At 52.9% G+C, this 24,950-nt stretch overlaps 1 protein-coding gene across 5 annotated transcripts in view; it reads right to left on the reverse strand.

Annotated features, from left to right (window-relative positions):
* Positions 1-24,950, reverse strand: part of TVP23A (trans-golgi network vesicle protein 23 homolog A) — a 33,399-nt gene that overhangs the window by 1,905 nt on the left and 6,544 nt on the right. For all 5 annotated transcript variants that reach the window (XM_039244328.1, XM_039244330.1, XM_039244326.1 and 2 more), the window contains 3 exons: positions 1,198-1,342; positions 651-740; positions 341-466 (listed from right to left, as the gene is read on the reverse strand). In XM_039244328.1, the coding sequence (XP_039100259.1) occupies positions 341-466; positions 651-740; positions 1,198-1,342 (361 nt within the window). The remainder of the gene's footprint in view (positions 1-340; positions 467-650; positions 741-1,197; positions 1,343-24,950) is intronic.

The following is a 24,950-nucleotide window of genomic DNA, read 5'->3' on the forward strand; positions in this document are numbered from 1 at the left end:
TCCCACCTCAAGTGCAAGATCACAAGCGATCATGTTCTAGAGTTCCTGTTATAGCAAGTATCTGGAATAGGTAAGCCTCCTGGAACAAAGATGAACGAGGGGCAGGGCCAGGAGGGAGCGAGGTCTAAAAGATACAGGGGTTCCTTTGGGGTGATGAAAATACCCCAAAACTCACAGTGGCAACGACAGCCACGAGGAACCGGCCCGAATTGCACAGGCTCGATGGGCGAAACAGCCGGGCCGGGAAGGACCTCAGGATGCCCGATGATAACAACGAAACCCACTCCCACGGCCCCACCCTGCGATGCTGGAGCCCCGGCCGGGCTGCACGCCGCCTTACCAGCCACTTGAGCTTCAAGGAGAACAAGGTGCTGAAGAAGAACACGATCCAGATCACGGGGCAGATGATGAGGCCAAGCCAGAAGATGCGCGCCTCTGCCTCCGTGGCGGCGTGCTGGGGGGACGCCTGTGGGCGGGAGGGGTCCGTCTGCGAGAGGAGCGCGCACCTGGCCTCGCCTCTTCTTCTAGGGCACCTGCAGGGCCGGGGGCACGCAGGAGCGGGAAGCAGACCCGCGGAGCCTGGGGGGGAGCTGGCACATGCGTCCCCGGCACTCCCCCACCCCCCAGGGCTGGCCCAGAGCCGACAGTACCTTTCTGGCCTCGAAGATCCAGTGGCTCTTCCCATCTTCATCTATCTGGTTCCGCCAGTGGAGGCCCACCAGGAGTCTCCCGGTGATGTTCTGGGGGAGAGGGACACAGGACTCCAGGCTCCCATAAAGACGGGGTGGTCTTTTCACTGACCAAGGGAAGTACATTCATGTTGAACTTGTGCCCGGAGCAGGGCAGGGGGGACTGCAGCACGGCAGCTTCTCAGAATCAGTCGGAGGCTACTAATTTACTCCTCTGTTTACCTTTAAACATGACCCCCCCGCCGGCCCCCCAGCACCCCCCCCCAAAATACATACGTACTTTAAGTGTATGCCAAGTTTGCCGAAAACCCAAAGCCAGATGGAGCGTCCCTCTCCTAAGACATCCTTGCGGCCGTGACGGAAGGACCAGATCCATTTGTCACCTCTGAACGATGGATTCTAACTCGAATTTCAAGGACGTTGGCTCCGTGTGTATTTGCAGTTTCAACGAAAGTACCTCTTGGCTCAAACCACCACATGCGGCGGGAGTGTCCCTGTCGTTCCTTACCTTCACCGACCAGAAGTCGCAGGACAGGAGGAGCAGCACAGTGACGAAGCAGCCCACAAAGCTTCTGCTGAGCCAGTCGCAGCACACGTAGGTGACGATGGCGCTCACCCGGAAGAACAGGTGGAAGAAGGTGGCCAACGGGTGCCTGGGAAAGAGCCCCCAAGCCCCGTCACTGAGCGCACCCCGTGGGCTCTGACTTTGCGTGCCGTTCCTGGGGCGCCGCGGCCCAGCGCAGGCCCAGCGCTCCAACGTCCGTCAGTCCCCAGTCCCGGACAGTCATTCGTCTACTGGCACCTCTCCCCTCGAAGAATCCAGTACTTTCCCCTGAGTTCAAACATCCCTTGCTTTCCTCGAAACTTGGCCACCCTCTGAAGTGAAACAGGACGGTGGTCACTGCCTTCCCACCTGCAGAGAGAAGGACCAGTTCCCTAAAGGTAAAGGTTGGGTGATTCCACCAGTGACGGTGCAGTCCACGTGCAGCCCACGGGTGGGGTCTCGTGTCCTCGGGGAAGGTGGGGTCTTTGAGAGAAGAAAATCCAGACTCCGTCTGCGGCACTTCATAAAGAAAAGAGTCTGAAAGACCAGACACCTCGGGGTCGACTGAGGACAAGGGCCCCCTGTGCCCCCAGAGCAGAGGGAGCAAAGGCCTAGAGGGGTCAGGCAGGTGCGGGTGGTGGGGGACAGGGACCAGCCGGAAGACCGTCCTGGCCTCCGGTCGTTTTCTTGGGAATCCACTTTGATAGAGCATGGGGACAAACAAGCAGGGAAGACGGAGATGGCATCCATGTGAGCCCGACGGTGCCTGGCACTTAAAGCAGCAGCCGGGACTCTGGCCGGAGGGGCTGGTGGGCTGCCAGGCCCGGCTTTCGCACAAGGTGCCGGAACTTCACAGTTGCGATGGGAAAGTGTTTTTAAAGGACAGCGACTGGTAGTGTGAATAAGATACTGCAGCACGTGTTTCCCGTGGGCCCGGGAGCCTCCAACCGGCAGCCTCCAGGGAGTCAGAGAGGCAGTCGAGTCAGGGAGGTCCCTGCTCCTTTACAAGAAGGACCACGTGGAGGAAGCAAACTGGGTTCCTGTGTGATTGTGCAGTTTCTGACTCTTAAGGGAGTGGGAACGGATTCAGAAGCGTAATTTGTAGCCGCTTCTGCATGTGCCCCCCCATGTGCCCAAGGCAGACGGAGCGGTGCCACAACACCAGCCCGTCACCAGCACGTTTCTCCTCTGTACCTTTCAGATCCTGAGCTCTTCTGGGGGTCTGAGTGCAAGCCAGCCAGGGACGTGGACCCAGCCCTGGACAATCAGATGTTACCGTGAAGACTGTCCAGATCTGGAATGTTCCCAGAAAATAAGACCCTCAACAGTCTCTGACACCCTTTTAACCTTACATCTTTCTTTAAATGTTTGAGGGTGAGGGAGTGTGCATGGGTGACCGGGAGAGGGCCGGAAGGAGCGAGACTGAGGATCCGAAGCAGGCTCTGCGCAGTGTGGGCAGGGCCCGACCCGGGGCTCGAACGCACAAACCTGGAGATCATAACCTGAGCCGAAATCAAGAGTCCGATGCTTGACCGACTGAGCCCCCCACATGCCCCTAACCTTAAATCTTGAGCATCTCTTAACTCAGTGTCTTAATACACTCCCGCCTCCACGCCAAAGATAAAGAAGTCTTTCAAGAACTGAAACTTCATTCAGGGCAGGAAATCACGTCTGAGATCATTTTACACGCGTGATAGTATCTGGCATTTAAGATTCTCGGCAAATACTTGCTGGGCTGAGCCATGCAGTTGAGTCTATATTGTCCAACTGCATAGACCTGATGTGAGACCCAAACATGTCTGTGGATCTGGGGTAAAACCTGGAAGTTCACGCATTCGAATAAATCCCCTGCCCACCCTTTTTTTTCTTTTTTTTTTTTTTTGGGCTGTGGTTTCCTAAAATAAAACGCAGAAAAACTCCCATTGTTGGAAAGTTCTGCTTCGCTGGGTCCCAGTTAAATGCTTTCCTTAAGTTGTAATGGAAAGTACTATTATCGTGGCCACCGTCATTACTCAAAAGGCCCAGGTACAAAAGGCGGCCTCCTGCCCCCTCGCACAGCATGCTCATCCCGTCCGATGCAGGCAGTCCTCGGGGCGGCCCTGCACACCCTCCTTCGGTCCGCTGCTGAAGGTGGTCTAGCCCGTGTGCCCTGCCTCCCCTCACAGGGGAAGCTTCCAGCCCATGGCTTACACCTGTCCACCTTTCCCTGCTGGGAGGTTCCCCCGCCCCTCAGGGTTCTCTCTGCCACCTCCACGGCCACGGGGCACACACACGCCCTGACCGTCACCTCCGCCTCCCCATGCCACTGGCTGCCAACCCCACCCTCCCAGGCCCCCACCCGAGGGGCCCCCTGAGAGGCAACCAGGACCCAGGTGCCGGCCTGCCTGTGTTCAAATCCTGGCTCCATGGTCGGTGCAGCCTGGCGGCCCTCCCGCAGCCACGTGACCTCTACCCGCCCCAGTCTCCACTAGTGTAATGTGGGAATGCCAGCGCCGGCCGCTTCCTAGCTGTTACAAGATCAAGTGGAAGGTGGCACGTACAAAGTGCTTCACACACACACCGTGCTCAGTGACCGTGACCGGCTTACCTCAGCTCCCAGCCGCTCGAAACCTGTCCACCTCCAAGGAACTCGGCTGTGAAATTCCCCTCACGACCGCAACTTTCTCTCTCACTAGCCACGGGCAGACCTTCACCTCTGCAGGGATCCCCCGAGCCTCCTGACCTCTCCCTATCCGCCCCCATCCCTCCATTTCACTGAAGAACCCTCTTCCTTCCTCAGCGTGAACAGGTCATGCTTTCCACTCGGCACGCAACCCTTGCCCTGGTCAAGGGATGGGGGGGGCGGGGAGTGTTCATGGGCTGGTGTTTCGGGGTCTCCATTTTCAGAGATCTGTGCCCTACAGCTGCGGTCTCCCCCGTAGAGGAGATGCAGCAGGGGCTGCGCCTGGCCCGGCCCTGGGCAAGCCTGAAGGGGTGTGCCAGCCGCTACCCCCTCCCAGGGCAGGCGCATCAGACCTGGAGGGCGGCCGTGACCTCAAGTGCTACCAAGGGAAAGCGCTGCTGTCCGCGGGCCTCAGAGACCTGGCCTGTTTCTCTAAGTCAAGTTCTAGTGGATCACAGCCACGCTTGCGCGCCAGCCTGCAGAGCCGAAAACATGTACCCCGGCGGCATGCCAGCCTCCGCTCCAGCCCAGCGTCAACAAAGACGGCATTGCCATTCACAACCACCCAAAAGAGGGGTGCCTGGGGGGCTCTGTCAGCTGAACCTCTGACCCTTGATTTGGGCTCAAGTCAGAATCCCAGGGCCATGGGGTCAAGCCCTGCTGAGCACGGAGCCTACATAAGATCCCCCCCCAACCTTGAGAGAGCTCATGCTCTAAAATACGTAAAAGTGAAAAATAAATGTTAGAGCAAAACCAACCAAAATAAAGCAAATTGCTACTAATGCCTCCCCACCTCCACCAAAAATCTGCTTTCTGAAGCTGCGGGTTGGGAGCTGGCCGAAGGCAGAGCCCACGGATGGGGCTGGAAGTCGAGTATCATTTTCTCTGGGTGTGGCTGAGGGAGGGTGCGGAACACTCCTCAGCTCCATCTCATGGGCATACAGGTATCAAAGTTCAAACCAGGGCTCCTGGGAGGCCCAGCTGGTTAAGCATCCAACTTGAGCTCAGGACATGATCTCACGGTTCATGGGTTTGGGCCCCACATTGGGCTCTGTGCTGATGGCGTGGAGCCTGCCCAAAATTCTTTCTCTCTGGCTCTTTCTGCCCCTCCCCTGCTTGCTTTCTCTCTCTCCCTCAAAATAAATAAACTTTAAAAATAAGTTCAGGGTTGCCTGGGTGGCTCAGTCGGTTAAGTGTCCAACTTCAGCACAGGTCACGATCTCACGGTTTGTGGGTTTGAGCCCCGTGTCGGATTCTGTGCTGACAGCTCAGAGCCTGGAGCCTGCTTCAGATTCTGTGTCTCCCTCTCTCAGCCCCTCCCCTGCTCATGCTTTGTCTCTCTTAAAAATAAATATTAAAAAAAATTTTTTAAGAAAAATATTTAAAAAATTTCAAACCATCTACTTTAGTGTACTTTGTGTACATTACACCTTTAAAAAGTTTTGATTCAAGCTACCAAAGAGAAGTCTTTGCAAATCAGCCTACAAACTCTACTTGTGATATAGTCCAGCAAGCCCGCTGCTCAGTATTGACCCAAATGAGTTGACAACTTCAGTCCACGCCTACGACAGGACACAGACATTTACAGCAACTTCATGCATTGCTTCCCCCAAGTGGGAGCGACTCAAGACGTCCGTCCTCGACAGGTGAACAGATAAACTGTGGGTCCTGCCACACAGGGGAGTATTATTCAGAGCTAGAAAGAAATGAGCTCTCGGGCCACAAAAAGACAAAGAGGAACCTTAAATGCACATTACAAAGTGAAAGCAGCCAGTGTGAAAGGGCTGCTTACTGTAGGACTTAAGCACTAGGGACGTTCTGGGCAAAACTCAACTATGGACACAGTAAAAAAAAAAAAAAAAAAAAAAAAATTGCTAGGGGTTACGGGGGGTGGTGAGGGAGGGCTGAATAAGCAGAGCACAGGGGACCTTCAGGGCAGTGAAATACTGTGTACGACACAATGGTGGATACGGGTCATCACGTGTCCGTCAAAGCCTAGAAGATGGACAGCACCAGCACGAACCCGCGTGTAAACAAGGGCCCACGGGGTAACGCTGTGTCGGTCCATCATATGTAACACATCCAGGACACTACTGCCAGCTGTTAATGGGGAGCCTTGGGCTCGGGGAGGGCTTACCGGGACTCTGTACTTTCTACTCAGTTTTTCTGTAAACCTAAAACTGCTCTAAATGTCTAAAAATGGACACGGGTGGCGGTGGATGGGGGTTGGGGAGAGGCTGTGTCTAAACAAAGTAAAGAGTAAAATCGGGGGAGGTCCCACGAGGACATACGTCCCCTTTCACACTTTTTTATTTTAAGGTTTAAGAGAGAAAGACAGGGTGAGCAGAAGAGGGGGAGAGGGAGAATCCCAAGCAGGTTCCGGGCTATCAGTGCAAAGCCCGACAGGGGGCTCGATCTTACAAACCCGGAGATTGTGACCTGAGCCGAAATCAAGAGTCAGATGCCTGACGGAATGAACTACGCCGGCGCCCTTCCGTTACACTTCTAAGGTGGCTCTGACTTGAGGGGAAAAGGTTGGTTCGATCCTGAATTCAGCAGGAATTGAACAGGATCTTAAAAACTTCTTTCGTTTAATTGTTCAAATTACTTTGAAAACCGTGCTCTGGTTTTTAAAGACGGTCTCTGGCTTCAGTTCCTCAGCAAACACCCCATTTTATGTTCTCATCCTTTAAATCTCATCCTGGAGGGGCGCCTGGGTGGGTCAGTGCCTTAAGCATCCACCTCTTGATCTCAGGGTCATGAGTTCAAGCCCCATATTGGGCTCCACACTGTACACGAAACCTACTTTAAAAAAACTCTCTCTGCTTTTCACTGGGACAAAGGTTGAGGAAAGACTGCATCTTTACTCCTTGGTTTACTCTGCCACAAAACAAATAAACAAACCATGCATCTGAGAGGATGCCTAGAATTTGCTTCTCAACAACCCAGGGGCTGGAGTAAAGATGAAACACACTGGCCACGTCCTGATCATGACGGAGGCTCACAGCTCTCTGTACTTTTATGTAAATGGAAATTAAAAAGTAGAAAAGTAAAGAAATCATAGGCAGCCTCAACTTTGCATGGAGGCAAGAATAAACCAAGCCCATGAATTGATACTCTGGGGGCTATCTGTGGTCAGAATAAAAATCCAGACCTAAAAATCCCCAACTGAGAAACTGACCATTACAGTTGGACGGATGAGGAAAATTCCAGAAAGCAGGCCCTTTGTTCTGGGCTTACCAATTCCTCGCAAACAGAACAAAGCCAACCAACCAACCAAGGCCACTTCTACTTGGAATTTAAGTGTCCACTGGGCCCCCACCGGGACACAGGAGATCCTGACAGAGAGCCTAGACCCACACTCGCACGCGTCCTTGCCGAGTGAGCGTACAGCCCCGGACGAGGTACAAGCGCTCAGAGCCTTGGTTTACTCAGCTATAAAATGGGAGGCCAACATCCACCCCAGATGCCTGAGGTTCCTGGAGAGGAAATACCTACGACAGAGGGCCTCAGGTGGCTGCGCTTAATCACTCTGCCTACTGTTTCTCGTTCATGGTGACGATTTTTGAGAGGGGGAGAAAGCTTCGGCCGGGGAGGCTCTTTTTAGAGCTCCTCTCTGAGAGGTTTTCCCCTTCCACTGTTAAAAATGGGTAGCGTGCTGCTATTTATTTCTTCAGCCCTGACGCCCACTTACAGTCAGGTGGCTCTTCCGCTCACAGCAGCTTGCCACCATGAAGACCGTGGGACCCCCAGGCACAACACCGCCTGCCCGTCCCTCATCCACTCCCCTCCACGGCTGGGATGTCTTGGAAACACGGGACCAGCAGACCCCCACCAGGCCTCCTGAGCCCGAATCTGTATTTTAACACGACCTCGGGGGACTCCGGGTCTGCTCGCAATCAAGTGGCCCTCTCCCAGTGCATCTTCAAGATGGACTCGGGTCCAGGAGCAAAGACGAGAGAGGCTGGAGGAACCGGCACTTGTCAAAGCAGGGAGCCCTGTGTGCCCTCGTGAAACCCCACGGGACTGGCTAGCCAGGGGGGCGGCCCGTCGGGGCAGGAGGGGAGGTTTCTTCCCCAGAATGCCCCAGAGGCGGTGTTCGCACCTCTGTCCTGCAGCCTGGCTTCTTGCCTCACAGGACAACCAATGGCCCCCTCCAGCTGAGCCCGGGCAGGCAGCTTTTCAGACAGTGAGGACACCTGGGCCGACGCAGACGCAGACTGCTAGGTCCTCAACGGCTCGGGTTCGAAGGTTAGCACAACAGAAGTCCGAGCGTTGTAGCAAATTTTAAAAAAACCAACAAACAAAATAACCAGACTTCCCTCTGGTTGCCAGGGCTTGAACTCTTGTTTCTGTTCTTTATTTCTTTTTAAAGAGACATCCCAACTTTAGAGGCTGGACAGGCTTAGCAGCAAATGAAAGTGGATCCAGAGGCGAGTCAGCGGGCCCCTGGCTGCTGGGCCTGCACAGCGCCCTATGGGGGGGAGGGGGTCTTCCCCTCTCTCCTGGGAGGGCACCATGGCAGGGACCCCCCTCCCCCAGCCACAGAGCCCAGAGCTTTCAAAACAACTGGAAGTCAAAAGAATCGAAAGCCCATCTTCCAACAAAAACCTGTACGGCGTGTGCCTAACGGCAACCTTCCCAGGCACCAGAAGGTGGAAACGTGCCCATTGCCAGGTACGTGAACAGAATGTGACCCATCCACACGGGGGGACATTATTCGGCCACAGACAGGAAGGAAGCACGGACACAGGCCATCGCTGGAAGAGCCTTGAAAGCATTGGGCTTCCGTGAACGCAGCCAGGCACCGATACCCGCGGGTTCCACCCGCACAAGGGGCCTCGAACAGCCAGGCGCACAGAGCCGGCGAGGCAGGACGGCGAGGGAACAGTTACTGCTTACCACGTACAGGGTTCCGGTCCGGGCAGACAGACGGTGGGGACGCTTGCCCCGCAGCTGTATGTTGGAAATGGCCCAAATGGTCAATTTTAGGTGATGTGTATGTAACCACAATAAAAAATATGAAACATAAAATTTTAAAAAAGGGACGAAGTACGACCACCTGCTACAACGTGGAGGAACCTGGAAAACAAATGAAAAAAGCAAAGCACACGCAGCTGGGTCACAGGGGGTAGGAGTCCCCTCCTGGGAAACATCCAGAACAGGCACATCTAGAGGGACGGCAAGCTCAGGAGAGGCTGTGGGGGGACGGGGACAGGGAATTCGTGTTTAATGGGCACAGGGTTCCCTTTCGGGGTGATGAAAAGGTTCTGGAACCCAACGACAGTGATGGGTCCACACCGGTCACGGAACTGTTCACTTTAAACGGTTAAAAATGGCCACTTTTACACAACACGTAGTTTACCACAATTTATAGGCGAGAAAGAAACGGGGAAATGAGAGCGGCCATCAGGAGCCTCCCAAAGTAGTGGGAAGGAGGGAGGGGTGAGCAGCGGTTAACAGCTGCCTGGATTCAAATCCCAGCTGCCCCACTGGAGACCTGTGTGACCCTGAGCAGGTAACTTGACCTCTCTGTGGGAGTCCCACTCTCCGCACCCATACGACCAGATGCCAGGGAGTGCCAGTCAATCATAGTTCACGGGAATCACGTGTCCCTGAGCGTGCAGCACGCGCACGGGGAGCAGCGCCTCTGCAGGGCACTGTGGGGAAGGTCACAGGGGAGAGTAACGTCCCTACACGGCGGGGGGTGGGGGGTGTCAGGTAATGCCAGCTGTTGCCAGACGCGGTGCGTCCGTCCGGGGCGGAGCCATTCCACCACCTTCGTCCACAGACGGATCACCTGGGTCCCGAGTTAAATCAGGACTCTGATTCGGGAGGTCTGGGGTGAGGCCCGAGAGTCTGTCTCAGTGAGCATGCAGGTGGTGCCACCGTGGGAGAGCAGGCGCCTGCTGTATGTGTCTCCGCAGCTACTGTTAACAAAGCACCACCAGCAGGGTGACTTAGAACAACAGACATTTCTTGCTCCCCCTGCCCCGCCTCCGCTGCAGGGCCAGAAATCCAAACTCCCAGTGTGGACAGGGTTGGTTCCAATGGCGGCCGGCACCCCAATGTCTGCCCCCTGTGTCTCACGGCGTCCTAAACTTGCCTGTCTCCCTGAAGCTGGCTTTTCATAAGGACACCAGTCACGCTTCATTAGCGGCCACCCTACTCCAGGAGGACCTCAGCTTAACTACCGATCCTNAGACAAAGAGGAACCTTAAATGCACATTACAAAGTGAAAGCAGCCAGTGTGAAAGGGCTGCTTACTGTAGGACTTAAGCACTAGGGACGTTCTGGAAAAAAAAAAAAAAAAAACACAGAAAAAAAAAAAAAAAAAAAAAAAAAGTTGCTAGGGGTTACGGGGGGTGGTGAGGGAGGGCTGAATAAGCAGAGCACAGGGGACCTTCAGGGCAGTGAAATACTGTGTACGACACAATGGTGGATACGGGTCATCACGTGTCCGTCAAAGCCTAGAAGATGGACAGCACCAGCACGAACCCGCGTGTAAACAAGGGCCCACGGGGTAACGCTGTGTCGGTCCATCATATGTAACACATCCAGGACACTACTGCCAGCTGTTAATGGGGAGCCTTGGGCTCGGGGAGGGCTTACCGGGACTCTGTACTTTCTACTCAGTTTTTCTGTAAACCTAAAACTGCTCTAAATGTCTAAAAATGGACACGGGTGGCGGTGGATGGGGGTTGGGGAGAGGCTGTGTCTAAACAAAGTAAAGAGTAAAATCGGGGGAGGTCCCACGAGGACATACGTCCCCTTTCACACTTTTTTATTTTAAGGTTTAAGAGAGAAAGACAGGGTGAGCAGAAGAGGGGGAGAGGGAGAATCCCAAGCAGGTTCCGGGCTATCAGTGCAAAGCCCGACAGGGGGCTCGATCTTACAAACCCGGAGATTGTGACCTGAGCCGAAATCAAGAGTCAGATGCCTGACGGAATGAACTACGCCGGCGCCCTTCCGTTACACTTCTAAGGTGGCTCTGACTTGAGGGGAAAAGGTTGGTTCGATCCTGAATTCAGCAGGAATTGAACAGGATCTTAAAAACTTCTTTCGTTTAATTGTTCAAATTACTTTGAAAACCGTGCTCTGGTTTTTAAAGACGGTCTCTGGCTTCAGTTCCTCAGCAAACACCCCATTTTATGTTCTCATCCTTTAAATCTCATCCTGGAGGGGCGCCTGGGTGGGTCAGTGCCTTAAGCATCCACCTCTTGATCTCAGGGTCATGAGTTCAAGCCCCATATTGGGCTCCACACTGTACACGAAACCTACTTTAAAAAAACTCTCTCTGCTTTTCACTGGGACAAAGGTTGAGGAAAGACTGCATCTTTACTCCTTGGTTTACTCTGCCACAAAACAAATAAACAAACCATGCATCTGAGAGGATGCCTAGAATTTGCTTCTCAACAACCCAGGGGCTGGAGTAAAGATGAAACACACTGGCCACGTCCTGATCATGACGGAGGCTCACAGCTCTCTGTACTTTTATGTAAATGGAAATTAAAAAGTAGAAAAGTAAAGAAATCATAGGCAGCCTCAACTTTGCATGGAGGCAAGAATAAACCAAGCCCATGAATTGATACTCTGGGGGCTATCTGTGGTCAGAATAAAAATCCAGACCTAAAAATCCCCAACTGAGAAACTGACCATTACAGTTGGACGGATGAGGAAAATTCCAGAAAGCAGGCCCTTTGTTCTGGGCTTACCAATTCCTCGCAAACAGAACAAAGCCAACCAACCAACCAAGGCCACTTCTACTTGGAATTTAAGTGTCCACTGGGCCCCCACCGGGACACAGGAGATCCTGACAGAGAGCCTAGACCCACACTCGCACGCGTCCTTGCCGAGTGAGCGTACAGCCCCGGACGAGGTACAAGCGCTCAGAGCCTTGGTTTACTCAGCTATAAAATGGGAGGCCAACATCCACCCCAGATGCCTGAGGTTCCTGGAGAGGAAATACCTACGACAGAGGGCCTCAGGTGGCTGCGCTTAATCACTCTGCCTACTGTTTCTCGTTCATGGTGACGATTTTTGAGAGGGGGAGAAAGCTTCGGCCGGGGAGGCTCTTTTTAGAGCTCCTCTCTGAGAGGTTTTCCCCTTCCACTGTTAAAAATGGGTAGCGTGCTGCTATTTATTTCTTCAGCCCTGACGCCCACTTACAGTCAGGTGGCTCTTCCGCTCACAGCAGCTTGCCACCATGAAGACCGTGGGACCCCCAGGCACAACACCGCCTGCCCGTCCCTCATCCACTCCCCTCCACGGCTGGGATGTCTTGGAAACACGGGACCAGCAGACCCCCACCAGGCCTCCTGAGCCCGAATCTGTATTTTAACACGACCTCGGGGGACTCCGGGTCTGCTCGCAATCAAGTGGCCCTCTCCCAGTGCATCTTCAAGATGGACTCGGGTCCAGGAGCAAAGACGAGAGAGGCTGGAGGAACCGGCACTTGTCAAAGCAGGGAGCCCTGTGTGCCCTCGTGAAACCCCACGGGACTGGCTAGCCAGGGGGGCGGCCCGTCGGGGCAGGAGGGGAGGTTTCTTCCCCAGAATGCCCCAGAGGCGGTGTTCGCACCTCTGTCCTGCAGCCTGGCTTCTTGCCTCACAGGACAACCAATGGCCCCCTCCAGCTGAGCCCGGGCAGGCAGCTTTTCAGACAGTGAGGACACCTGGGCCGACGCAGACGCAGACTGCTAGGTCCTCAACGGCTCGGGTTCGAAGGTTAGCACAACAGAAGTCCGAGCGTTGTAGCAAATTTTAAAAAAACCAACAAACAAAATAACCAGACTTCCCTCTGGTTGCCAGGGCTTGAACTCTTGTTTCTGTTCTTTATTTCTTTTTAAAGAGACATCCCAACTTTAGAGGCTGGACAGGCTTAGCAGCAAATGAAAGTGGATCCAGAGGCGAGTCAGCGGGCCCCTGGCTGCTGGGCCTGCACAGCGCCCTATGGGGGGGAGGGGGTCTTCCCCTCTCTCCTGGGAGGGCACCATGGCAGGGACCCCCCTCCCCCAGCCACAGAGCCCAGAGCTTTCAAAACAACTGGAAGTCAAAAGAATCGAAAGCCCATCTTCCAACAAAAACCTGTACGGCGTGTGCCTAACGGCAACCTTCCCAGGCACCAGAAGGTGGAAACGTGCCCATTGCCAGGTACGTGAACAGAATGTGACCCATCCACACGGGGGGACATTATTCGGCCACAGACAGGAAGGAAGCACGGACACAGGCCATCGCTGGAAGAGCCTTGAAAGCATTGGGCTTCCGTGAACGCAGCCAGGCACCGATACCCGCGGGTTCCACCCGCACAAGGGGCCTCGAACAGCCAGGCGCACAGAGCCGGCGAGGCAGGACGGCGAGGGAACAGTTACTGCTTACCACGTACAGGGTTCCGGTCCGGGCAGACAGACGGTGGGGACGCTTGCCCCGCAGCTGTATGTTGGAAATGGCCCAAATGGTCAATTTTAGGTGATGTGTATGTAACCACAATAAAAAATATGAAACATAAAATTTTAAAAAAGGGACGAAGTACGACCACCTGCTACAACGTGGAGGAACCTGGAAAACAAATGAAAAAAGCAAAGCACACGCAGCTGGGTCACAGGGGGTAGGAGTCCCCTCCTGGGAAACATCCAGAACAGGCACATCTAGAGGGACGGCAAGCTCAGGAGAGGCTGTGGGGGGACGGGGACAGGGAATTCGTGTTTAATGGGCACAGGGTTCCCTTTCGGGGTGATGAAAAGGTTCTGGAACCCAACGACAGTGATGGGTCCACACCGGTCACGGAACTGTTCACTTTAAACGGTTAAAAATGGCCACTTTTACACAACACGTAGTTTACCACAATTTATAGGCGAGAAAGAAACGGGGAAATGAGAGCGGCCATCAGGAGCCTCCCAAAGTAGTGGGAAGGAGGGAGGGGTGAGCAGCGGTTAACAGCTGCCTGGATTCAAATCCCAGCTGCCCCACTGGAGACCTGTGTGACCCTGAGCAGGTAACTTGACCTCTCTGTGGGAGTCCCACTCTCCGCACCCATACGACCAGATGCCAGGGAGTGCCAGTCAATCATAGTTCACGGGAATCACGTGTCCCTGAGCGTGCAGCACGCGCACGGGGAGCAGCGCCTCTGCAGGGCACTGTGGGGAAGGTCACAGGGGAGAGTAACGTCCCTACACGGCGGGGGGTGGGGGGTGTCAGGTAATGCCAGCTGTTGCCAGACGCGGTGCGTCCGTCCGGGGCGGAGCCATTCCACCACCTTCGTCCACAGACGGATCACCTGGGTCCCGAGTTAAATCAGGACTCTGATTCGGGAGGTCTGGGGTGAGGCCCGAGAGTCTGTCTCAGTGAGCATGCAGGTGGTGCCACCGTGGGAGAGCAGGCGCCTGCTGTATGAGTCTCCGCAGCTACTGTTAACAAAGCACCACCAGCAGGGTGACTTAGAACAACAGACATTTCTAGCTCCCCCTGCCCCGCCTCCGCTGCAGGGCCAGAAATCCAAACTCCCAGTGTGGACAGGGTTGGTTCCAATGGCGGCCGGCACCCCAATGTCTGCCCCCTGTGTCTCACGGCGTCCTAAACTTGCCTGTCTCCCTGAAGCTGGCTTTTCATAAGGACACCAGTCACGCTTCATTAGCGGCCACCCTACTCCAGGAGGACCTCAGCTTAACTACCGATCCACAAAGACCCTATTTCCAAATAAGGTCACCTTTTGAGAGTTAGACGAATCAACCTGTTAATACCTACCCGGGGACACCAAGTAAGCCAGGTAGGCAGCTTGCAGAGGAGAAAGCGGGAAGCAAGGTGAAGTGAAGGGCCCCGGGGTCTGAGCAAAGAAGCATTTACGCAAGTGAAGGCAGCTGGAATCAGCCCCACCTCCCCTCTCCAGCTTCAGGCCCTGGAGGGAACCGAGTTACCCAAGGAAGAAGGTTCAGGAAGGCACGCTAAGGGCTAGCAGCTGCTCCGAGCGGCAGACTCAGCGCCAGAACCCAAGTCCTTAATCTCAGCCCAGGGTTTCCAGGCTGCCGCACCTGATGGCTGCCCCCCACAGAGCCACAGACATTGGGGACACCCCCCCCCCACATACATCCCCTAAGAGATGGGATTCTGGGCTCACCTGCCACTTTCTAGGCACAGAGCCGAGGCCAGAGAGGCGCCCAGATGCTGGCCTCTGGAGTCCATGCGGGAGATTGCGGGCACAGATGGAGAAACGCACAGGGCATCGGAAGCCCCAGGTAGCAGGGAGGCCGTCCAAGACCATAAAGTCGGGCAAAAGACGCAGAAACCGGCTGGAAGAGGCTCCCGCCCGGCCAACAGTGGGACAATCCGAGTAACAACCTGCAAGGCACCCGATACTTACAAACCCTCCGCGCCCCCCTATGGGGGAGAAGACACGCTCGTGTCTACAAGGCGGAAGGATGAAGGCGAGACCCTAACACGCGTCGTGCCCTTCACAACGTACACGAGGCAATGACTAACACGTTGACGAGGGGGAGAAAGTAGATCGCTGCAGTTCACGCCGAGAGGACCCGGGGCGGGAGGCAGCTGAGGCCGAGCAGGCATCAGGAGCCCCGAGTGGAAGGACACCCCCCGCCCCTTGAAGCCGGCGTCAAATCAACCACACCTGAATCCCATCCAGCCTCCGGCTCCCGCTACTAACGTGCAAGCAATCTAGGGGACGGAAGAAAATACTGATGGACACACAAAATCCAGCCTGGAGGAAGCTCTCCAGATCATGAAAGCAATCGCACAGGGGAAGAAAAGACAGAAGGACTGGGGAGCCCACAGGTTAAAAGGACCTAAAAGAAACCCAGCAAGCCACGTGAGTGCTACTCAGGTGCCGGTCCAACAAGTAATAAGTAAATACAGTTATGAGACAATCAAGAAACCTTGGACACTGGCTAGATATTTCAGGATATTTGGGAATTATTCATTATTTTAAAGTGGGAAATGCTACTGTGGCTCTGCTTTTGAAAATTAGTTTTCCTGGGGCATCTGGGTGGCTCAGCTGGTTAAGCGTCCAACTTTTTAAAAAAAATTTTTGTGTTTCATTTCTTTCTGAGAGAGTGAAAGACATGGCATGAGCAGGGGAAGGTCAGAGAGAGAGGGAGATACAGAATCTGAAACAGGCTCTAGGCTCTGAGCTGTCAGCACAGAGCCTGATGCGGGGCTTGAACCCACGAACTGCAAGATCATGACCTGAGTTGAAGTCAGACACTCAACTGACTGAGCCACGCAGGCACCCCCCGCCCCAACTCTTGATTTCAGCTCAGGTCATGATCTCACCATTCAGGGGGATCAAACCCCACGTCAGGCTGTGCACTGAGAGTGCGGAGTGTGCTTGGGATTCTCTTTCTCCCTCTTTCTCTGCTCCTCCCCAGCATCTGCTCTCTCCCCCTCTCTCAAAATAAATAGACTTAAAAAGAAAAGAAAATGTTCTTTAAAAAATAAAATAAAATAAAAAGGAATTTTCTTTTAGAGAGAACATAGCAAATTATGCTTGAAGTGACATGATGTGATGTCTGGAGTTTGCTTCAAAATAACCAGGGTATAATTCAAAGAAGACTGGCCATGAGTCGATCATTTCTGAAGCTGTGTGATGGGTCTGTGGAGTTCATGATTTCATCCTATTTGGTGTGTGTGCTTGTAACTCTCTATAACATATATATTTTTTCTTTCTTTCTTTTTTTTTTTAAAGTAGCCAGGGAAGTAGATGACTGCCTTGCAAATTTCAGTTCTCCTATTTACTGTGTGACCTTAGACCAGTGACTCAACCTTCCTGGTCCAGTTTCCTCACCTGCAAAACAGTGATAATCCCATCTACCGAACACCAGTGCCTGGAGCACAGTGGGCACTCTGTGGCCACACGCGTGTCCATTCCTCCTTGGGGCTGGGCTCCGTAAGCAGCCAGCCTCTGAGGTGTTCCCCCATGATCCCAGTCTCCTGGGGTTCACACCCTTGTACAGTCAACTCCGACAGTGAACCAGGGCCGTTCTGCATGACTAATAGAATACACCAGAAGTGACTGTATGTCACTTCTGAGATTGGGTTATAAGTCACAGTTTTCCATTGCGGTCACTTTCCCTTGCTCTCCCCCTCTCTCCCTGTCTCCCTAGGGGAAGCCAGCTGTCATGTTGGCAGCACTGCTACAGCAAGGCCCACATGGCAGGGAGCTGAGGTGCCCAACCAACAGCAGTGTGAAGGCGCCATCTTGGAAGGGGCTCCTCCCACCCCGGTTGAGCCTTCAGATGACCTCAGCCTTGGCCGATCACTTGAGTGCAACCTCATGAGACCCAGAACTGGAACCACTCAGCTGAGCTACTCCCAGACTGCTGACCTTCACACTGTGAGACCGTGATTGCTGTCTGAAGCCACTAAGTCTGACATAATTTGTTATGCAGCAGTAGCTAACTGATACAGGCTCTACTGTTAAAGACTTTTAACTGTGTAACCCACATTGTGTTTTGTCAGGTGGTTTCAAAGGGAGGAAGGACAGAGAGAGTCACGTTCCTCTAAGAATCCAGGTGGCAAAATGAAGGGTCCTAGGCTTACTTGGAGAGAGTTGGGGATGGAGGGAGGAGGCCATGGGGGCAGATGGTGTTACCGTCACCTCTTTTAAATGGGAGGCCCAGAGTTATTACAGAGGGAGAGAAAGGACTAACTTTCCAGAAGGCCGGAGTGGAAGTCAGCCAGCACAAAGGCATTTTAAATCAGGCAGCAGGCACCTCAGAGAGGTTGAACAAGAAATCCATATTATTTGTTTTTACCCTGCATCGGAGTGGGGTGCTTTCTTTGGGCACTGAAAAGAGAAAGTAGAATTCACCCATTAACGTGCTTTTATTTCTGAAGAGCTAACTAAACTTTGCCAGAAAGGGCAGCATTTGAAGGCATCAAATGTTAGCTACGGTGAGACCTTGGCCTGAATCTTGGGAGCTTCAGCTGTCTCATCCGCAAAATGGAGAGAATCCTGTCTCTCCCTCCATTGTGGCCATTTTAATGGTTCTGGAATCAGAATGTACCCATGAATGGATGTGATTATTAACATGGCATTCATTTCCTGTCCCACGCCCCCAATACCTGTAACTGAACGTGCATCTTATAGCACCTTAGAAACAAAGGCCGTGGGTGGTAGGGCCCAACTTATAGGTTATTTAATGGGAAAATAGAAATCATATTCATTCATATTCATGAAATTCATCATCCATTCATTCAGCAGATACCGAGTCACCACCGCAGCCCGTGGGGGCCCCGTTATACTGGGCTCTTTCTTCTAAAGAACTTCTGTGACATTTCAAAACATATTTGTGCTTTCTGGCAACAAAAGGATGTGCCAGATCCAATCTGAGCGGTTTCTGCATCCAGATTTGGAAGTGGCTCCTCTCTCAGGAGCCCTGGGTTCTTTGGAAAGAGAATCAAAGACCAAAATCTGGGGGCTGGGGTGCAGCTCACAGGTGGGGGAGGGCAAAAAAATGCCATTTCTGGGCCACCTTTAATAGTGACAGAGCTTGGGGCGCCTGGGTGGCTTAGTCGGTTGGGCGTCCGACTTTCGCTTAGGTCATATCTCGCGGTTCGTGGGTTCGAGCCCCGCGTCGGGCTCTGTGCTGACTGCCAGCTCAGAGCCTGGAGCCTGTTTCAGAGTCTGTGTCTCCCTCTCTCTCTGACCCTCCCCTGCTCACGCTGTCTCTCTCTCTCTCTCTCTCTCTCTCCTAGAAATAAATAAAAATGTTAAAAAAAAATAGTGACAGAACTTGAAGGGCACCTGGGTGGCTCGTTCAGTCAAGCGTCTGACTCTTGATTTCAGCTCAGGTCATGATCTCACGGTTGGTGAGTTCAAGCCCCGCACAAGGCTCTGTGCTGATGGCGCAGAGCCTGCTTGGGATTCTGTCTCTCCCTCTCTCTTTCCCTGCCCTGCTTGTGATCTCTCTCTCTCTCTCTTTCTCTCTTTCAAAATTAAAAAAAAAAACTTAAATAGTGACAGAGCTTAAATTTTTTTTCCTTTTGTAAGACAACATTGTTTCTGTTTTTCTGCCAAAAGTCTTCACCTGAATCTAACCATCAGACAGACCCAAGTTTAGGTACATTTCCTAATGGCCTTGGCTCTTCAAAACCATCTAAGTCATGAAAGATAAAGAAAGGCTAGGGATGCCTGGTGGCTCAGTTGGTTAAGAGTCCAACTCTTGATTTTGGCTCAGGTCATGATCTCATGGCTGGTTCATAGGATCAAGCCCCACGTCAGGCTCCGCACTGAGCATGGAGCCTGCTTGAGTCTCTCTCTCTCTCTCTTTCTCTCTCTCTCTCTCCCCCCCTCTTCCTCCCTCCCTCCGCCCCTGTCCTCCACTCGTGAGAGTACTCTCTAAAATAAAATTTTAAAAAAATTTTAAAAAGGCTAGAAATATTCCAGAATAACTAAATGCAGTGGGTAATCCTGGGTTGGTGTGCATATATACCTCCAAACACACCTACACACACACACACACACAGAGCAAAGTGTTAACCCCTGGTAAACCCAGGTGGAAGGCATGTGGTAGTTCTCTGTACTATGCTTGCGGTTTTCTGATAAGTTTGAATGTATTTCAAAATAAAAGATTTTTTAAGTCATTTTAAGGATGTTGACTCAAAATATTATTTTCTTAAAAAATATTTTTCCATGCTTATTTATTTATTTTGTGAGGAGGGAGAGAGAAAGAGAGAGAGACAGGGCACAAGCGGGGGAGGGGCAGAGAGAGAGGGAGGGAGAGAATCCCAAGCGGGCTCTGCACTGTCAGCCTGACACGGGGCTAGATCTCACGACCTGTGAGTTCACGACCTGAGCTGAAATCAAGAGCCAGTCACTTAACCAACTGAGCCGCCCAGGTGCCCCCAAAATATTATTTTCTAACAACATGCTTTGTTGCTGTGTTTTACGATGCTTTCACCTGGGGCCCACCAATCATCCCATCGCGGGCAGGAGGTTTTGTCATTGCTGCACACGTGTCGTTACGCACGTGTCTGCAGGTCAGTGTGGCACCCAAAACCATGACTAACGCCAAAATTAAAATCGTAGTTTAAGATGTCTGAGGACATGGAATTAAACTTGCAATCAACATATAAATGGTTTAAAAAGATTTTCAAGGGGCGCCTGGGTGGCTTAGTCGGTTAAGCGCCCGACTTCCGCTTAGGTCATGATCTCGCGGTTCATGGGTTCGAGCCCCGCGTCGGGCTCTGTGCTGACTGCCCGCTCAGAGCCTGGAGCCTGTTTCAGTCTGTGACTCCCTCTCTCTCTGACCCTCCCCTGTTCACACTGTTTCTCTCTCTCTCTCCTAGAAATAAATAAAACATTTTAAAAAAATAAAAAATAAAAATATTTTCAAAACTGTTTGAGAAACAGCGAGTTTAGGGCACCTGGGGGCTCAGTCGGTTAAGCGTCCCACGTGGGTTCAGGTCATGATCTCACAGTTCACAGGTTCGAGCCCTGCGTCGGGCTCTGTGCTGACAGCTCAGAGCCTGGAGCCTGTTTCGGATTCTGTGTCTCCCTCTCTCTCTGACCCTCCCCTGCTCATGCTGTCTCTCTCTTTCTCAGAAATAAATAAAACATTTAAAAAATTTTTAAGTTAATAAATAACATTAAAAAGTTATAAATAAATAAAATCTGACTCATTTAAAATACTTCCCTGGCCTAAAAGAGTATGTCTGAGGCTTGGAATCAGTATCCCGAACGATTCCTTTGCAATTTCTATTCCAAAGTATTTTAAAATCCAGGGCAGAGACACCTGTGTATTGTAACGCAGGAACAATGTTAGGATCCACACACACGGTCTGTGGCCGTGTCTGACTCATTCTGAAAGTGCCAGCTCCTGTGATGAGCAGGGCTGAGTAAGCCACCCGGGGACACCCACGGCCCAGCCCCTGCGTGGGGAGGATTTCCTCAGGGCCAGGGAAGGGCTAGCCCCTCAGATCCTGACCCAGACCCGTTGAGCTGGAAATGTAATTTAAAAGGAAATGTAACGAGTGTCACTTAGCAGAACAGACGGCTGAGCTTTGTAGCCATGCCTACTGCCCCGTGCCAGACAGTGAGCATGCGCGTTCTTCACCATCCACAAATGGACAGCCTAGAAAAATCTGCCAAGTTGCTTGGGGCACAGAAGAGTCGTGCTCCCGGAGGCTCCCACACCCATAGCCACAGGGACTGAGTGGGCGTCTGCAGGGACAGAGCCCGAGGACCCGAAGGCTCGCCCCTCCTTTGAGGTCCCTGGGGATGCTGATGAAGTTGGGGCCCTGAGACCCCAAGACCCGCATCTCGGCCCCGCCTGCTTCCAGCCCTCTCTCTCTGACCTTGGACTCATACCTCGGTGGTTGGGAGAATCTGCACAAAAGTCAGCCTGAACCAGGTCCCCAAGCGGGTGCCTGGAGCTGAGCCGGCCCAGGCCACCGGCAGCCTCCGCTTCGGCCCCTTCACCAGCCTCTTAACCCGTCTCGCTGCTTCTGCCCTGACCCCGTGGCCACAGGGCAGTCACGGGCAGCCTCCTCCAGCGCCTGTCGGGTCATACCACCCCCTCCCTGCTCAAATCTCTACAAAGATGGCCCATCAAACGCAGACGAAATTCCAAATTCTCCACTGGGATCTTCAAAACCTCATGTCCGTCCCCCTAACGAATCTCCAACTGTCTTCCTCGCACTCCTCACTTCCTACCTCCTGGTTCCACCACCCCTAAATACATTTCCCGCCTCAGGGCCTTTGCACTTGCTGTTTCCTGTGCCAGGACTCTCTTCCTGTGCATCTTCCCATGCCTGGCTCCTCCTCCACATTTGGGTCCCTCAGTCCAAATGCACCTCTTCCAAAAAGACACCTCTGAGCCCCCCTTCGTCTAAAGGAGGCCCCCTTACCCCCCACGTACCCCTTACCAGCACTAGCACTCTCTAAAGTTTCTTAAAGTTGAATAGAGAGTCGCTTAGATGGTCACTGTCTTCTCCTTAATTAAAATGTCAGTTCCATGAGGGTCAGGACCAGGCCTGTCTGGTTCTCTCCGTGTCCCCCAGCACCGTGTTCAGTGCACAGAGGTTCTTGGGAGTTTTCATTGACTTAATGAACAAATGAAGTGAGTACAAGGAAAAAAATGGTGGTTCTCGAAGGGAATTGATTTTGCCCCTGCCCTTAGCAATATCTGGAGACATTTTCGGTTGTCACAATTCAGGGACCACTACCATCCAGTGGAGTAGTGGCCAGGAAATGCTGCTACGGTGCACGAGATAGTCCTCACAACAGAGAATGTCTGGCCTCGGTTGAGCATCTGACTCTTGGTTTCAGCTCAGGTCAGGATCTCATGGTTTGTGGGTTCGAGCCCTGCATCACGCTCTGGGCTGATAGCGCGGAGCCTGCTTGGGATTCTCTCTCTCCCTCTCTCTCTGCCCCTCCCCCACTCACACTGTCTCTGTCTCTCTCAAAATAAGTAAATAAATTTTAAAAAATAATAATAATAAAAAGAGTGTCTGGTCCCACACGTCAATAGCATCAGCCCAGAATAAATGAATGAGTGAATTAAATACTATAGGTCCTCAGGGGTCAGCCTCCTGTCAGATATCAAACATCAAGGACCCTGACCACCATCCCCAAATGCCTTTCCTTCTCCTTTTGGTGATTTTATTGTTGGTGGGGCTTATGCAATCAATTTCATGTTAGCAAGAAATGTCACTAAAGGGAAGTTAAGCTGCTGTTGATACAAGGACTTAATTTCAAAATATGAATTCTGTGCTCTAATCAAAGAGAACCGAAATTTGTCTAGTTCCCTGATTCTGTGGGTTGTTTTCCTTGGTAATTATGGGCCTTCCTTAAAATTAAACCATCAGCCCTTGATGGGACCTGCTTACGTGTAGTATTTCTAGATGTTGAAGATAGATTTCAGGGTGGGGGGAGGGGCGGCATGACGTCCCCAGGGCTACTGGGGACAGGGGACTGGGGTCCTCACTTACGGAGGCAAACAGACTTCCTGGAATAACCACAAAGAAAACCCCAAATTCTCCTCCTTATGTGTTGGAGTATGGTTGTGTGTGTGTGTGCGTGTGTGCGCGCGCGTGTGTGCATGCATGCGCGCGCGTGTGTAGCAATTACAGCTGCAATTAGAGTTGATTTCAGAGCATGGCAGGTGGCCACCAAGGCTCTGTCTGTCCTCTGCCGGCTGCACCGCCCTCACCTCTCGCCCCACCAGCTTCCCTTGGGTCAGTGTCAAACACAGAGGTGCTGGGAATGCTCTGAGTTCCCTCAAATGCAAATTTAACTCATCCAAACTCTAGAGGGAGGGAGATCAGGAGGAGGGGGAGACAGAGACAGACACAGAGAGACAGACAGACAGAGAGAGGGAGAGAGAATAAGCTAATCAGGGCTCTCAACAGGTGCAATTTTGTCCCCAGGAGATATGTAGCCACATCTGGAGACATTTGTGGCTGTCACCTGGGGATGGGGTGCTGAGCTACTGTCGCTAAAATGCTACAGTGCACAAGGCAGCCCCCACAACAAAGAATGATCCATCCCAAATGTCGACTAGTGCTGATGTAAAGAAAACCTGCTCTACAAACTGGGAGCAATTCTGCAGCCCCACGGACCCTGGGACACTGTAAATTATTCCCCAGAGGACGCGCCACGAGGAAGCCCTAACGGTGCTGTTCCCACGGCTCATCCCCGGTGTCCCTCCCTGTGGGAGCAGCCCAGCCCCTAAGCAGAGTGGGATGCAAGATTCGGCCTCCACGGGCTCAAATCAGCACCCTGCGGCCTCCTAGCCGCGTGGCCCTGGGCCAGTCCCTCGGGTCTCTCTGTCAATTTCCTTCACCTTCGAAGCATGGAAATCACAGTCCCCATCTCACAGGTTTGCGATGCAGATTAGATGGATCCTGAGTGCTGGTTCGGTGTTCGCTATTACTATTATTTTTCATTCCCTCTAACTTCCCCTCAAAAACAGCCAACATTGTTGTTTAACTGTGGCTCATTTAGAGGAACTACTTCTGCGTCCAGCCTGGTAAGACGAAGCGACAGCGGAAAGGCTTCTTGAGACACAGAACATTATTCTTCTGCTTGATGGGCTGGTCAGGGATTTGCAGGGGAGCGGGGGCGGGGGGGGGGGCGGGTAGTTCTGGCTCCTTGTGAGTTTTGCCTGAGGGCCTGGTCCCTGCTAACATGTGACTCCCTAGGGCGTCTGGGACCAAGGGACAGCGTTCTCAGCTGGAGACCCTGGGCTGGGTGGGGGCCAGCCATGCAACACTGACCGAACCCTGCAGACACACCGGCCCTGACAATCAGATCTAAGAATTCTGTCCGCAGCAGGAGGATAGCATCCTACTCTGACGGGGACCCGCAGCCTTTGGGTCTACGTGCATTTTATAAAGATGGCACCTTAAAAGATATATATATATACAGATATAACTTCAACAGGAGGCAGTCTCCAGCTCCACGGACAGCCTCTGTGTGACATCCGGTTCCACCTGTGGATGCGCCTCTGCCCCGGCCCTGCCCACAGCAACAGGACACAGAAGCCACACAGAAGGCAGGTAGCAGGCAGCATTTATGAAGGCCATACAGGAGCCAATGGTTCGCCTCAGCCGGCGGTATACATTTGTCGCCTCACCTAGTACACTTTACGCAACCCTGCCAGGGAGCTAACATCGTCCCCATTGGACAGATGAGGACATTAGGGACCCAGGAGGTGCCCTGACTTGGTCAAGGTCACGGCAAGCACAGGGTTACCATCAGGCCTGCCTGGGAACGAGCTGGGTCTCCCACAGCAGTGTCCTATCTGCCCGCTCGTAGCATGGAGCTGCCCGTGGGCTGGAGGAAATGACCTGACTATGAACAGAATCATAGAAAAGTCTGGTAGGAGACTGAGGCTGAGACTTCCAGGTGACTCAGAGCACTCTGGCTATTGCCACTAGCACCCCAGCATGGCCCACATAGGTGGGAGAGCACGGGGAACTGTGGGAGGGAGTGGAGGGGTGGCTGGACCCCCCAGCGAGAAAAGATGTGGTATTGTTGTCTCAAATCCTTCCATCCGGCTGAGTCGGTTCAGTTTTGTCTGGAAGCCTATCTGTGTCTTGTG

The sequence above is a fragment of the Hyaena hyaena genome, unplaced genomic scaffold (assembly GCF_003009895.1).
Source record: "Hyaena hyaena isolate Hyena2069 unplaced genomic scaffold, ASM300989v1 scaffold_238, whole genome shotgun sequence".
NCBI lineage: Eukaryota > Metazoa > Chordata > Mammalia > Carnivora > Hyaenidae > Hyaena > Hyaena hyaena.